This window comes from Pongo abelii, chromosome 15 (genome assembly GCF_028885655.2).
Source record: "Pongo abelii isolate AG06213 chromosome 15, NHGRI_mPonAbe1-v2.0_pri, whole genome shotgun sequence".
Lineage (NCBI taxonomy): Eukaryota > Metazoa > Chordata > Mammalia > Primates > Hominidae > Pongo > Pongo abelii.
This window is the reverse complement of record NC_072000.2, coordinates 25,141,159-25,154,546: the sequence shown is the minus strand read 5'-3', so window position 1 is coordinate 25,154,546 and position 13,388 is coordinate 25,141,159. Positions and strand designations below refer to the sequence as shown.

The 13,388-nt window shown below is 39.2% G+C and overlaps 1 protein-coding gene and 1 pseudogene across 1 annotated transcript; one reads left to right on the top strand and one right to left on the bottom strand.

The window, feature by feature from the left end:
- Window positions 1-7,231: 7,231 nt before the first annotated feature.
- On the top strand, window positions 7,232-7,962 carry LOC134760056 (vesicle transport protein SFT2A-like). The gene has a single exon (XM_063715512.1). The coding sequence runs from the start codon at window positions 7,303-7,305 to the stop codon at window positions 7,780-7,782; it is 480 nt and encodes a 159-aa protein (XP_063571582.1). The 5' UTR covers window positions 7,232-7,302; the 3' UTR covers window positions 7,783-7,962.
- A 2,682-nt stretch (window positions 7,963-10,644) lies between these two features.
- On the bottom strand, window positions 10,645-11,227 carry LOC134760058 (T cell receptor alpha variable 2-like; annotated as a pseudogene).
- Window positions 11,228-13,388: the final 2,161 nt, after the last annotated feature.

Genomic DNA, 13,388 nt, shown 5'->3' with positions numbered 1-13,388 from the left:
AAGGCCACAATAGCAACAGAGTGATTCTCTGACAAATTTTTATTTTAATGTAAAAAGCATGTATCAATATGAAGAAGTTGTTCCTCTGATTTGCCTTCTGTTTCTTTTGAATAGTGTCCAAATAATGTTCACTATATATTCTGAGGAAAGGATGAAATATCTCTTTGCTCTGAATCAGAAAAAAAGTGGAACATAATTCTTTCTAAAAGCTTTGCTAAAGATCTCATATTTAATAATTGAAAACTTAGCCATATAATAATGTTTTTCTTTGGAATTGGTAAGCTGTCTTTAAACAATAATCTTCAAGTTCCAGAGAGACTTGTCATAAATGGAAACATATAGTGAATTTCTTCTCTTTTGTCTCTCTCTGCCTCAAGCCTAAAATGAGTGTTAGTGTTGTCTTTTTGAGGGTCCTGGCAATCGCCTTGAGAAAATCATTGAAAAAAACCTTAACAAAAAGAATATTTTTAAGTGTATGTGCAAAATTTAGGGAAAACTACAAGGGAAGGTGAAGCACCTGGGACTAATAACAGCCAGAAGATTTCACCACTCCTAGGCCCAAAGGGACGGGAGAAGATGAAATTACCCTAATCTCAGGACACCTGTAACTAATCACAGGCCAAAGGAGACATGACTCTTTAGAGTCTAAATACCTCTTCTTGACCATATTCTGGGTAGACCCAACAGGAGCTGTGGACTTCAGTAGAGGAAAGAAAGGATCCTAAAATGCAAATATCTTGACCACTCTCTCCTGCTAATACCTCCCACTGGGGTAAACCCAACCAGATGCAAATGGACATGGGAGGCCGGTCCACACAACACGTAGAAGTCAGCCTCCTGGGGTACAGAGCAGGATATAATAGACCTGAAGAGGAAAATGGAGAAATGTCCAGCCCTCTGACGCTGGAGTTTATTGCTGCCCTACAAATGCATATATGCGCATAGCTATACTGCATTTTGACCAACATAAAAAGGCAAATAAAATAAGTTTAACTAAAACAGTAGTCTAATATAGACTTCAGTACAGAGCAGGATAGAATAGACCTGAAGAGGAAAACAGAGACGGTCCAGCCTCCTGACACTGGAGTTTATTGCTGCCCTACAAATGCATATATGGGCATAGCTATACTGCATTTTGATCAACATAAAAAAGCAAATAAAATAAGTTTAACTAAAACAGTAGTCTAGTATAGACTTTAGTGCCTTGATTATTTTTCCAATCACTACTTCCTCTGACCTCTATAGATACAGCACACAAGATTATGCCTAGATCGCGCAAGTGGCTGAGATATTGTTTGCCTTCATCCATTTAATAATTAATGCCAAGAGCCTCAAGTGAACTAAATATTTAGGAGACTGATATTTTTAATTTTGTGCTAGAAATCGTTGATTGTTTAGTGGTTTCCCCCTAAAAGATACTTATGGAAGGAACTAACCATATTTATTAATTAAGCATGTTCAGCTATAGAAAGAGGAAAGTTTTCCTCTGAGTTTATGTCATGGTTAGAAATGGGTAGTCATTTGCAATGACAGAACTGTTGCAGAATCCTTAATCATCTTCTTCTTAATCTTCTTCTTCTTGTTGTTCTTCTTCTCTTCTTCTTCATCTTCCTTTTCTCCTTCTCCTCCTCCTCCTCGTTCTTCTTCTTCTTCCTCAAAACTAGGACAGTTTAGTCTTCGTGTTTGCTTCCAGTTAAAGAACTGCCTTTTAACTGCTCAGCAGATAGAGAAGGATTCAGGGACCTCCGCATAATGCACTGCACACAAAGTAACCAGCAGCACCCAAAGAATTCCAAGGGCCTAGACTGAAATTTCAAATTTGAACAACATAGCCTCAGTAGCTCTTCAGCTTATCTGCTTTGATTTATGAGATTAATTAAGAAATTATTCATCAAATGCCGCTGTGAGCATAACATTAAACCCTTTACATTCCTTGTCACCTTTATTCTTCCTAAGATGCCCCATTTTAGAGATGAGGAGACCACAGTTGAGGAAAATTGAATAATTTGCTCATCATCCTTAAGAAAAAGAACAAAGATTTTTAACCCATATTTTACTGACTTCAAAGGCATATTCCATTAAATCATACAGGGAGAATATCAATTTTGGTAATTTACTTTCTATTAAAGACAATATAATATTGGAAAGCAGCTTCCTTATCATAATAAGATTACACAATCAAGCTTGAATAAGTTAAATAGAACTTTAGAGGTCATATTGTCCATTGAGTGCATTATACCAAATGCTGATCCCACATGTATGTGCCACTGAACCAAAACAACCCCTGGATAATTAATTCTAAATCACCAACACTCAAAGATCATCCACCTTCTCCTGCACCTCTTGCTCACTGCTATGCTGGTACAGGTTTATGTACAGAAAGTTTAACGAAAACTTGACTCTTTCTTACCAATTTGCCATATGCACCCAGTCTGGACCACCTTTCAGCTATTCTGTCCAACTGTCCGATTTCTATTGAAAGAACCATGACATTCACAGAAAGTTGACATGAACTGTTTCTCCAAACCATAGTAAATTGGGTGTAGTGCTATCCATTTAGAGGTCAGTCAAATGTGAGATGGGTGGGCCAATGGGGAATGTGCCCAAAATGCTGCAGGTAGATGTCTGTGCTCCCCTCAGGGTAACTTCCTTTACTCCTTAATTTAACTACCACTGAAACATGCACATCACAATGCAAGGGCAATTAGAGTAGCACAGAGCAATGTCAAGGAGTATCAGTCTGAGACTCCAGATGCCTCACCAAGGCTGCCTACTGCCTTTCCCAAGAAACTACTTGCAAACATCAGAACTCTTAGCTTGTCACGGTGGCACATGCCTATAGTCACAGCTACTTGGGAGGCTGAGACAGGGCGTGGGTGGGGGCAGGATCCCTTGAGACCAGGAATTCAAGGCAAGCCTGAGCAACATAACAAGACCTTGTTTCTTTAAAAAAAAAAATCAGAACTCTGTAAATATCATTGATTTCGCAAGAGACAAGAAATGGCTCATGTAAACTAATGACAAAGCCCTTTGCAAATATTAGACTATGAAATGTACGTTATATTTATTTTAGAAGTATCAAAGAAAAATCAGCACAAAATAAAGTTGTTAGAACAAAGAAAGAAATCAGTGTTTTTTCCATGAAACTGATAACATATACAGTCCAACTAAGCAAATCATACTTCACATAAGTTAGGGAACTCTCAAAAGAAAGATGGGGGCAAATCTGTAATTTGAACTTCTGCCCTCCTACCTCCAAATAAAGGAGATCAAGAATCAGTGGCCATCCATGTCTCAGTGGAATGATAAGATTTGTGTAGTGTCTCTGGGTTTAATATATTTACCTTGCCTCACCTTGATCAAGTTTCCTCCTTCTTTCCTTGTAGTTTAAAATAGGTCAAACCACATCTGAAGTGTTTCATTAAGTTCTAAGAATTCTATATTAAGAGAAATACAAGCCAACTGGAAACGGTTTAAAATGTACAACAAAGAGGGAAATCAAAATTGTAGCATATATATATAGATATAGATATAGATATAGATATAATGCTTAGGAAACTTACAAATATTTAATATGGAAAAAAACTACTCAGTGGAAATGTTGTATCTGGTTCAAAATGTGTAAAGGAGAGATGTGAACTGTTTTAGATTCCCAAAGGTGTAGAAGGCACAGGAACACAGATGTTTCCTCCACATAAAGAATAATTGCTTTTCAACTCACAGCTACCTGGAGTTTGAATGGACAGTATGGGAGCAGCAAGAACCCTCCTGCAAGAAGCTGTTGTGAAGATATTGGCAATTCTCTTGATGTGATGCTGTTGAGAAAATCAAGCATCCCCATGGGCAGATGGTCTAGATTGTTTTTAGAACTTCTCCTGAGATTCACGCATTTTTATTTTTAGTTTAGTGTCTTTCTGTTGTAGAGAAGCTCTGAGGATGGGTGTTTTGTTTTGTTTTGTTTTGTTTTATGGGACAGGAATAAAGAAAAAAAAACATGTGATTGGCAAATTATAGGCACCCAATAAATAACTGTCAGATGATTGGGACTTTAAATAAGTACACAGAGCTAGCAGAAATCCATGTAATGAGAGGCCACTTATATGCAATGTTCTAAGAGCTCTGTTTCCCTTCATTCATCACAAATGGTTGTCCTTCGCAGAGAGGGTTCCTCATCCAGGAATCTACTTAAGAACTGCCTTGGCATTCTGACAATTCCAGGAGAAAACCCTGTGAATCTGTGGATCCTCACACATCACTTTTCAGTACCTGTTAAATGTAAGATACCATTTGCATTGAGAAATAAACAGAGGAATAAGACATAATCCTTGCCCTCAAGAAACTTACCATCCATTTTGGTAGATGAACACTTAGGGGAAGAACTGTTAACTATCTGAAGTAAAATGTGCAAGAATTATATCAATAGAAAAATCATTACAGATATTTCTTGCAAATGAGAGAAGAAAGAGTTTCATAAAGTTTAAGAAATTTAGCCAACTAGTTAAAGACCAAGTTAGTCTAGTTAGTTCATCTTGTAGAAGGGACACGGATGTGCTACAAAATATGATCCCCCTGCATGCAAGAAGAAAATCATAACATTTAGTATTATATTTATCTCAAACTTTCCTAATTTCTATTTTTGTTTGTTACACACACGATCATAATCTATGAGCATATAAACATGCGCATGTTGGAGGAGTAACATACTTTACTGATAATAGCACACAGTCAAACACTTTGGGGATCATTATACTATAGCAGCACAAACAAGGGAGAGAGTCCTCAGCTGAGGAAGTTATAGAGGTTGGGCTAGAATCTGAATAAAGGGAGAACGAGGGCATTTCAGGCAGAGAAAATAATCTGATACAACTCATACAGGAGATAATGCCAACAGGTCTTCAAGGCTAGAGAATAAACTCATTTGGTGACCCAAAGGGATAGGGGATGTAGCAGCAGAAAGTAAAGCAGAAAAGTTTCATTGGGTTCATAATATGACAGCTTTACTAAGCAGAGGGTACCTCTATTTAGATTTACTGTTTTTGTTTTTGTTTCTTTCTTATATATAAAATTAAAAAGCCTGAAGGATTTTATTTATGGAATAACAAAATCAGGGATACATTTTGAGATAATCTGGTAAAAGAATGTAGAACAGCAGGAGAGAAAATGGCTATAGAAGATTATCTATGGAAAAATTCAGTTAAATACTATAACAAAGATCATGCAAAAGATGTCACAGATGAATTTGTGAGAGTTTATGTGTAGTTTTTAAATCTTTTATTTTATTGTTCAGGTGTTCAAAAATAAGTCCAAAAGGAATACTATTCATCCCTGAGAGTCCTATTGGCAGTGTCTTCCCCTTATGTGGTTTAAGACAGTTTTATCCCTTTTACCAAAATCATCATCATTTCATACATTTCCAAGAAAGCAAAGTTTTAAATCACCTGTAAGTATAATTTCAATACACAAAAGTAGATGCTCAAGGAGGGAAAAAAAACTTTATTTTTCGTAGCTATATTTAATTTCTATTTAAAGATATATTCTACCAGGTATCAGAAACCAAATCTCAGTCAGAGCAGAGTTTTCCTACCTTTTCCTGAAATTATGCCTAATTTCTAGGCAATTTATGTAGTTCCAAGGTATCATAGGGAAAATAAATGTAAACTGGACCTTGAGATCATTATCTATCTACACAAGCATCTGCAAAATATTTTAATTCACATCTGACTTTCAATCTCCCCACACAGTTTATTGCTGGGTTCTGGTCCCAACTATATCCATGCTATCTCAAACCTCTGAAAAATACTACATTTTGTATATCTTCTCCCTGTGCCTCTTCACATTGTCTTCCCTCTGTGCATGTCTGTCTATGTGTTCAGATCTCCCTTTTTTATAAGGACACCAGTCATTATTGGCTTAAGCTTCATCCTATTCACTTCACTTTAATTTTATCACCACTATAAAGATTCTATTTCCAAATAAGTTTGCATTCTGAGGTACTGAGGGCTAGGACTTACTCATGTCACCTACTCAAAAAAAATATCCTTTTGGGGGGCAAGGGGCAGGGAACACAATTCAACCCATAACACTAATCCTTGGAAGAAAATGAAAGCAACATAGCCTTCCAAATACCCTCCATTCTCTGTGGCGCCATGATTTTCAGAAGGTACAGAAGATTACCATAGGTGGTTTTCATGGCCCCGTCAAAAAAAAAAAATAGCAGTGAAATCAGAGGACGTAGGACACAGTAGCAAGGCATGGCAAGCCTTTCAGATTTCTCATGGAGCCAGTGACAGACACAGATACCTTTCGATTTATATATATGAACTCCCAGGATTGGGAGTAAAAACAAAATTTATTCTCCTGTGGATGTTTCTGTCCTTGTCACCACTTAACTGGGAGTTTCATAATGTTACACGTTTAAGAGTGGGACTTCATGGCTGCTCTCTTCGTTGTAAGAAAAATGCATCAACTGCATTTTCCTCTTATTTCACTCTCTTTTTCCATTTTCCCCTTTGGATAATAATGCCTTTAGTGTTCTCCATGTGAGCTGGAAAAAATCTGGTAGAAGACTAGTTGTTGACAGTTTGAATTAAGAATCAAAACACCAGAGTAAAAGGTAGGGTTTTCAATATAACACATGTACAGACTCCTCTGTGAACTGGAGAGAACTTCCTAATACAACCAAAGGGAATTTTCTGTCATTGGTCTCTCTTGCCAAAGCAATGAGGTCACACCCGTGTTCATGATTTATTGAGCCACTACAGGGCACACAGAACTGCGCAGGACAACCTGAAAGAAGGATCACATATGCTTCCTCTTCTCAAGAATTTCATTTGGTTAAAAAGTAAGATTAGGCCAGGCGTGGTGGCTCACGCCTGTAATTCCAACACTGTGGGAGGCTGAGGCGGGCAGATCACTTGAGGTCAGGAATTCGAGACCAGCCTGGCCAACGTGGTTAAACCCCATCTCTACTAAAAATACAAATTAGCTGGGCATGGTGGCACGTGCCTGTAATCCCAGCTACTTGGGAGGCTGAGGCAGGAGAATCGCTTCAAGCCAGGAGGCAGAGGTTGCAGTGAGCCCAGATTGTGCCACTGCCCTCCAGCCTAGGCAACAAGAGTGAGACTCCATCTTAGAAAAAATAAATAAATAAAATTTAAAAAATAAGATTAACACACTTTTAAGCAAGCAACAACCCAAAGTATAATATGCCTAAAGAAGTAATACAATTCGGGTTCGGGGTTTCCTGGTGGGCGTCAGGGGCAGGCAACAGAGTGGCGGCCGCTACGGCCCTGGAACGGGGCCATGGAGAAGCTGCGGCGAGTCCTGAGCGGCCAGGACGACGAGGAGCAGGGCCTGACCGTGCAGGTCCTGGATGGCTCATCCCTTAGTTTCAACACCAGATTGAAATGGTTTGCCATCTGCTTCGTATGTAGCATTTTCTTTTCTATTCTTGGAACTGGATTACTGTGGCTTCCGGGCGGCATAAAGCTTTCTGCAGTGTTTTATACCTTCGGCAATCTTGCTGCGTTAGCCAGTACATGCTTTTTAATGGGACCAGTGAAGCAACTGAAGAAAATGTTTGAAACAACAAGATTGCTTGCAACAATTATTATGCTCTTGTGTTTCATATTTACCCTGTGTGCTGCTCTTTGGTGGCATAAGAAGGGACTGGCTGTGTTATTCTGCATATTGCAGTTCTTGTCAATGACCTGGTATAGCCTGTCGTACATCCCATATGCAAGGGATGCAGTTATTAAATGCTGTTCTTCTCTCCTAAGTTGAAAATCAGAAACTCGTGGAAAAGAGCACTTGAATGTTGATACTCTATGTTTGGTGAAGTTTGCTTTTCCCCGTAAAATACTCCAGGAACAACTGACTTGACAGTTGAAGACCGTTTTATACTAAGTCTCATTTTGTATACTGGTAAAAACTACATGCTTGATTAAACCATTAAATGCTTGTAACTTAAAAAATAAAAAAAAAAAAAGAAGTAATACAAGCACAAGCATACCAATTTACACTTATATCCAATGGAAATATTTGGGTGTTATTAAAAATTTGCATGTAAGAATCAATCTTATGACATTTTGGCAAAGTTTCATGACAATTGATATTACTAAAATGCCTTTTTTCTTCTGTCATCAGCAATCTGCTCTTCACTTTTTTTCTTTTATTTTTTTTAACAAGGTCTCACTTTGATGCCCTGGCTGGAGTGCAGCGGTGCCATCTTGGCTCACTGCAACCTCTGCCACCTGGGCTCAAAACATCCTCCCTCCTCAGCCTCCCAAGTAGCTGGGACCACAGTTGCACACCACTCCTAGCTAATTTTTGGTATTTTGAGTACAGACCAGGCTGGTGTCAAACTCCTGAGCTCAAGTAATCCACCTGCCTTAGCCTCTCAAAGTGCTGGGATTATAGGCATGATCCACCGCACCTGGCCACTTTTATTTTTAATTGAGACGGGTTTTGCTGTTACCCAGGCTGGAGTGCAATGGTGCCCTCCTGGCTCACTGCAGCCTTAACCTCCCTGGCTCAAGAGATCCTCCCACCTTAGCCTCCCAAGTAGCTGGGACTACAGGCGCATGCCAACACGCCAGGCTAATTTCTTCTATTTTTTGTAGAGACAGGGTCTCACTATGTTGACGAGGCTGGTCTTGAACTCCTGGGCTCAAGGGATCCTCTCACCTCAGCCTCCCAAATGTTGGGATTACAGGTTTAAGCCATCGTGCCCATCTTTCCCTTCACTTTTTATTCCAAATGCCAACATTTGCTGAAAGTCTACTGTGTAAGCAAGCAATAGCACGTACGGTTCACTTCCTGAAGCCGTTCTCTGTTGCTAAAATTCTACCTAAGAGGAAGTAGAGGATAGTGGTTAAAGCCTCAAGACCTGGTAATATGGTTTGGCTGTGTGTCCCCATCCAAATCTCACCTTGAATTGTAATAATCCCCACATGTTGTGGGAGGGACCCGGTGGGAGGTAATTGAATCATGGAGATGGCTTCCTGCATGCTGTTCTCATGACAGTGAATGAGTTCTCATGAGATCTTATGGTTTTATACGTGTCTGGCACTTCCCCTGCTGGCACTTCTCCTTCCTGCTTCCCTGTGAAGAAGGTGCCTTTCTTCCCCTTTGCCTTCCGTCATGATTGTAAGTTTCCTGAGACCTTCCCAGCCATGCAGAACTGTGAGTCAGTTAAACCTCTTTTCTTTTATAAATTACCCAGTCTTGGGTATTTCTTTATTGCAGCGTGAGAATGGACTAATACACCTGGGGTCCAAAATCTGAAATTCCCAGATCAAACCTGGCTGAGCAAAACAATCACCAGCAGAGCTTTATGGAAAATATAGACTTCTGGGTCCCACCCCTGCAAACCCTGATTGAGTTTATCTAGAATATGGCCCTTCAAGAAAACAAATCCAATTTTCACGAAACTTCCAATCTAGGAGGATAAAATATATTAAGAATCACTGAGCTACCCTAAGGCATTCGTCTCTAAAGTGGGAGGGACACATCTGGGGTGGGAGGACCAAGCTAATTAACAGGAGTGTGGGAAGAATGGATTGCAATGGGTATACATACTTCCATTTGCATTTGTTTTTAGTTTAAATATTATGAAGGAGATTCAGTTTGACTAATATTTCATATACTCACTGACTGGCACCCTCAACGGGACTGTATGCTAGATTATAAGCAAAGTATCCTGAGGCATGGATTGAGGTTCCAAATGCAGGGCTGTAGGTAGCAGCCACTCATTCATTCAATCCTTTCTCACTTGTAACATTATCCAATGTTAACTAAACCACCCTTTACAAATTGACATGTTTTGAAAATATTGCTGCAAAAAGACTGAAGCTAGCAGATAGTATTTAAAAGGTAAGCACAGACAGCAATAAGAAAATGAAAGAGTTGACTGGCCCTGGTGGCTCACACCTGTAATCCCAGTGCTTTGGGAGGTCAAGGCAGGAGGATCACTGGAGGCCAGGAGTTCAAGGCCGCAGCGAGCTATGATCATGCCACTGCACTCCAGCCTGTCTGAATTTTTAAAAAAGAAAAGAAAATGGAAGAGTTGACATGCCTCTTACTACTATCACAAGTTCATCATCAGCCGTTTTATGAGGGAAAAACAAAAATAATCTAATCAGATATCAAGAAAAAGAGTCAAAAGTGTTTCAGATATCAAGAAGACTATTTGAAATAATCACCCTTTAAAAGCATATTTTCTGGTCCAGGTGCTTTGGCTCACACCTGTGTTCCCAACACTTTTGGAAGCCAAAGCAGGAGGATCACTTGAAGCCAGGAGTTTGAGACCAGTCTGGACGACACAGAAAGAACTCATGTCTACAAAAAGGAGGAAAATTCACTGGGCATGGTGGCACATGCCTATAGTCTTACCTACTCAGATGGCTGAGTCCCAGCTACCCTTGAGCCCTGGAGTTCAAGGTTACAATGAGCTGTGATCATGCCATCACACTCCAACTTGTGTGACAGAGAAACACCGTGTCTCAAAAAAAAATTAAAAGCATATTTTTATAGACATTTGTTAATATATAGTATGTCTGGACTCAATTTTTTTTTCCTAATAGCAGTACCAAATGAAAAAGCTTGGGTAACACTGAATTAAGGAAGAAAAAGTTATTGCTCGTCTCTGTTTTGCCTCCTGAAAAGGCTGTGATCTCTGTTTCTGTTCAGCTCTTCATGGGTTCCCTGCCTGTGTGTCCTCCACAGCACAATAGTAAACAGCAGCATCTGCCTCCCGCACCTGGAGGATGAGCAGCGATGAAGAGAACCGTTCATAGGTCATGTTGTATCGTCCCTGCTGAGGCGGCTTTGAGCCTTTAACAAGGAGTCTTGGTGCATATCCCGGGAAGTGAAAGTACTAGAAGAAGTTGTAAGCATTGGACACAGAGTGATTACAGAAGATTTCCACCACAGCTCCCTCCAAAGATGCCACTGTGGAAGGCTGAAACACTTGGTCCTTGCTTTCTGCAACTAAAGAAAACAAAGAGAGCTGTCACTTTAATGGTACTATTTGGCTTGGTGATTGCCCCTTAGGTACAGTGAATATTAGATCTGACTTCTCTGTTTTTCAATTAAAAATGAGTCCAAATTTTAAAACAATTTCATACACTTTTACAAAACCAAATAGTGAAGGAGCCTACTCACCCTTCCAGAGAGAGTTGAGGAGAAGCCCCAGCCACACTGCCCCCAGAGTGCTCTGCAAAGCCATGGCCAAAATGCAGTTGGTCTCACCAGAATGCTTATTTAAGACCACCTGTTTTGCATTTTTTTCTTTGTGCCAGTGACATCATCAGCCAGAATCTACCACCTTTAGAACGGTTGCTACAGTTGTGAGGCTGCTTAGTAATGACATCACTGTGCTTTGTTCTGAGAAATTAATCTTAAAAGGGAATGCATCCTTTATAAGGTCACTGTGGTTGTGCAAATTTAGTATTCAAGGAGCTTCCTTTCTTCTCTAAGGGTATTAGAAGGAATCACATAATTAATGGGGCACTGCTTCATCACACAAATTAAAGTGGTATATCCACACAAAAAGTATGCTAAATCCCATCACATATGACATGATGACTTGCTAATGTGTTTAAAATAATTCGCGTGAAATATTAGTAGCTGCAGTAGATGAGAAATGAATTTTTTAAGGTACAAAAGTTACTGTGTAAATATACTGATAAAAATTTGACTCCTTGCATTCAAGGTGATCTTTGGAACAAATACTGAAAAACAAAATATCAGTTGTAATTTTTCTGTAAACAAAAGAAACAAAAACTGCATTTGGAGATAATCTCTTTTGGTATGGTACCTATCCTCATTTTGCAACCTGACACTGTTATTGTTATTAATATAGGGCTTACTACAAAGTTCTGTCTCCAGCTTTTATTATACCGTACAGGTTTCCTTGGGATTTTACTTGAAAAAGAAGACGAAACACAGTTTGTAGCAATTCAGTGTTTATTCAGTAAGGTTTTTAATGTAACCTCCGCCACCTAGTGGACTACATGGGAACTCATGAAAAATAATTTCTCCATGCACCCTCTAAGACAAGTGTTCACAGCTTCTCATATCTTCAAGAGATTTCATGTCCTTTGCTTTTGTTCAAATTCTTCATCCTTATTCAATTTCCATAGGAATATGAAGGCTATCCAGAGGAAATAACTTCCTTTTGGAAAAGCCTTCTGAATACTAAAAGATGTTCTTCATTCAGGTGAGTGGCTATTAAACACATACTTTCATGGAGTAACACACTTCTCTTTCCATCTTCAGATGGTTGCTTTATGCATTCCCTTTCCTTTCTTTAATACTCTTCTAGGTGAGAGGAAATCTGTTTCTTTCCTAATCTTTTCTCTTTTCTTAATGAGAGAGTCCTTAATAATGATAAGATGAGCAGGGAGCGGTGGCTCAGGCCTGTAATCCCAGCACTTTGGGAGGCCAAGGTGAGTGGATCACCTGAGGTCAGGAGTTTGAGACCAGCCTGGCCAACATGGTGAAACCCCATCTCTACTAAAAATATATAAATTACCTGGGCATGGTGGCAGGCTCCTGTGATCCCAGCTACTCAGGAGGCTGAAGCAGGAGAATCATTTGAACCCAGGAGGCAGAGGTTGCAGTGAACCGAGATCGTGCCACTTCACTCCAACCTGGGCAACAGAGCAAGACTCCGTCTAAAAATAAAAAAAAAAAAAAAGATAAGATGATCATTTAGGTCCAACAGAAATCTTTTATTTATATTTATGACCTCAAAAATCTTCCAAATAAAATACAGAATTCAAAAATGCCTCTAAAATGAGGATAGAAAAATCAAAGGGATGGGATATTTAGTGGAAGGACTAAGATCGCTACTATGATTAATTTGAGCTCTGAAATTTCTGACAACCAAAACACAGAGGGGAACTCAAAAGGAATACAATTTTACAAGTAAGCTGATTAAGGCTTCAAGCAGCTTCTTACTGAAGCCAAGTAGTACAGAGCTACAGATAACTTAAAACTCTTTTTAGATACTGGTTATGTACTTTTGGTTCAAACTAACTACTGCACAGTATTTCAGCATGCACCACACTTACTTAGGCAATCCCCTAGTGATGGAATTATAGGCTGCCTGTAACTCCTGCAAACACAGCAATTAACATTTTTTTTTACATTTCACCTATTAACTATGTGAGAATTTCTCTAGGGTATGTCCCCAGCAAGGATTGTTCAATCATAGTACATACACATACTCAATTTCACTACGGTAATGATTGAAAGTAGCTACAGCCACTTACACTTCTAATATGGTCCCAGTCTATTAGCTTTGTCTATGGTGTCCTTTTTTTTAATGGAAATCCTTAATTTTGAAGTAATCAACATTATCATTTTTTTTCACCTTATTGGGC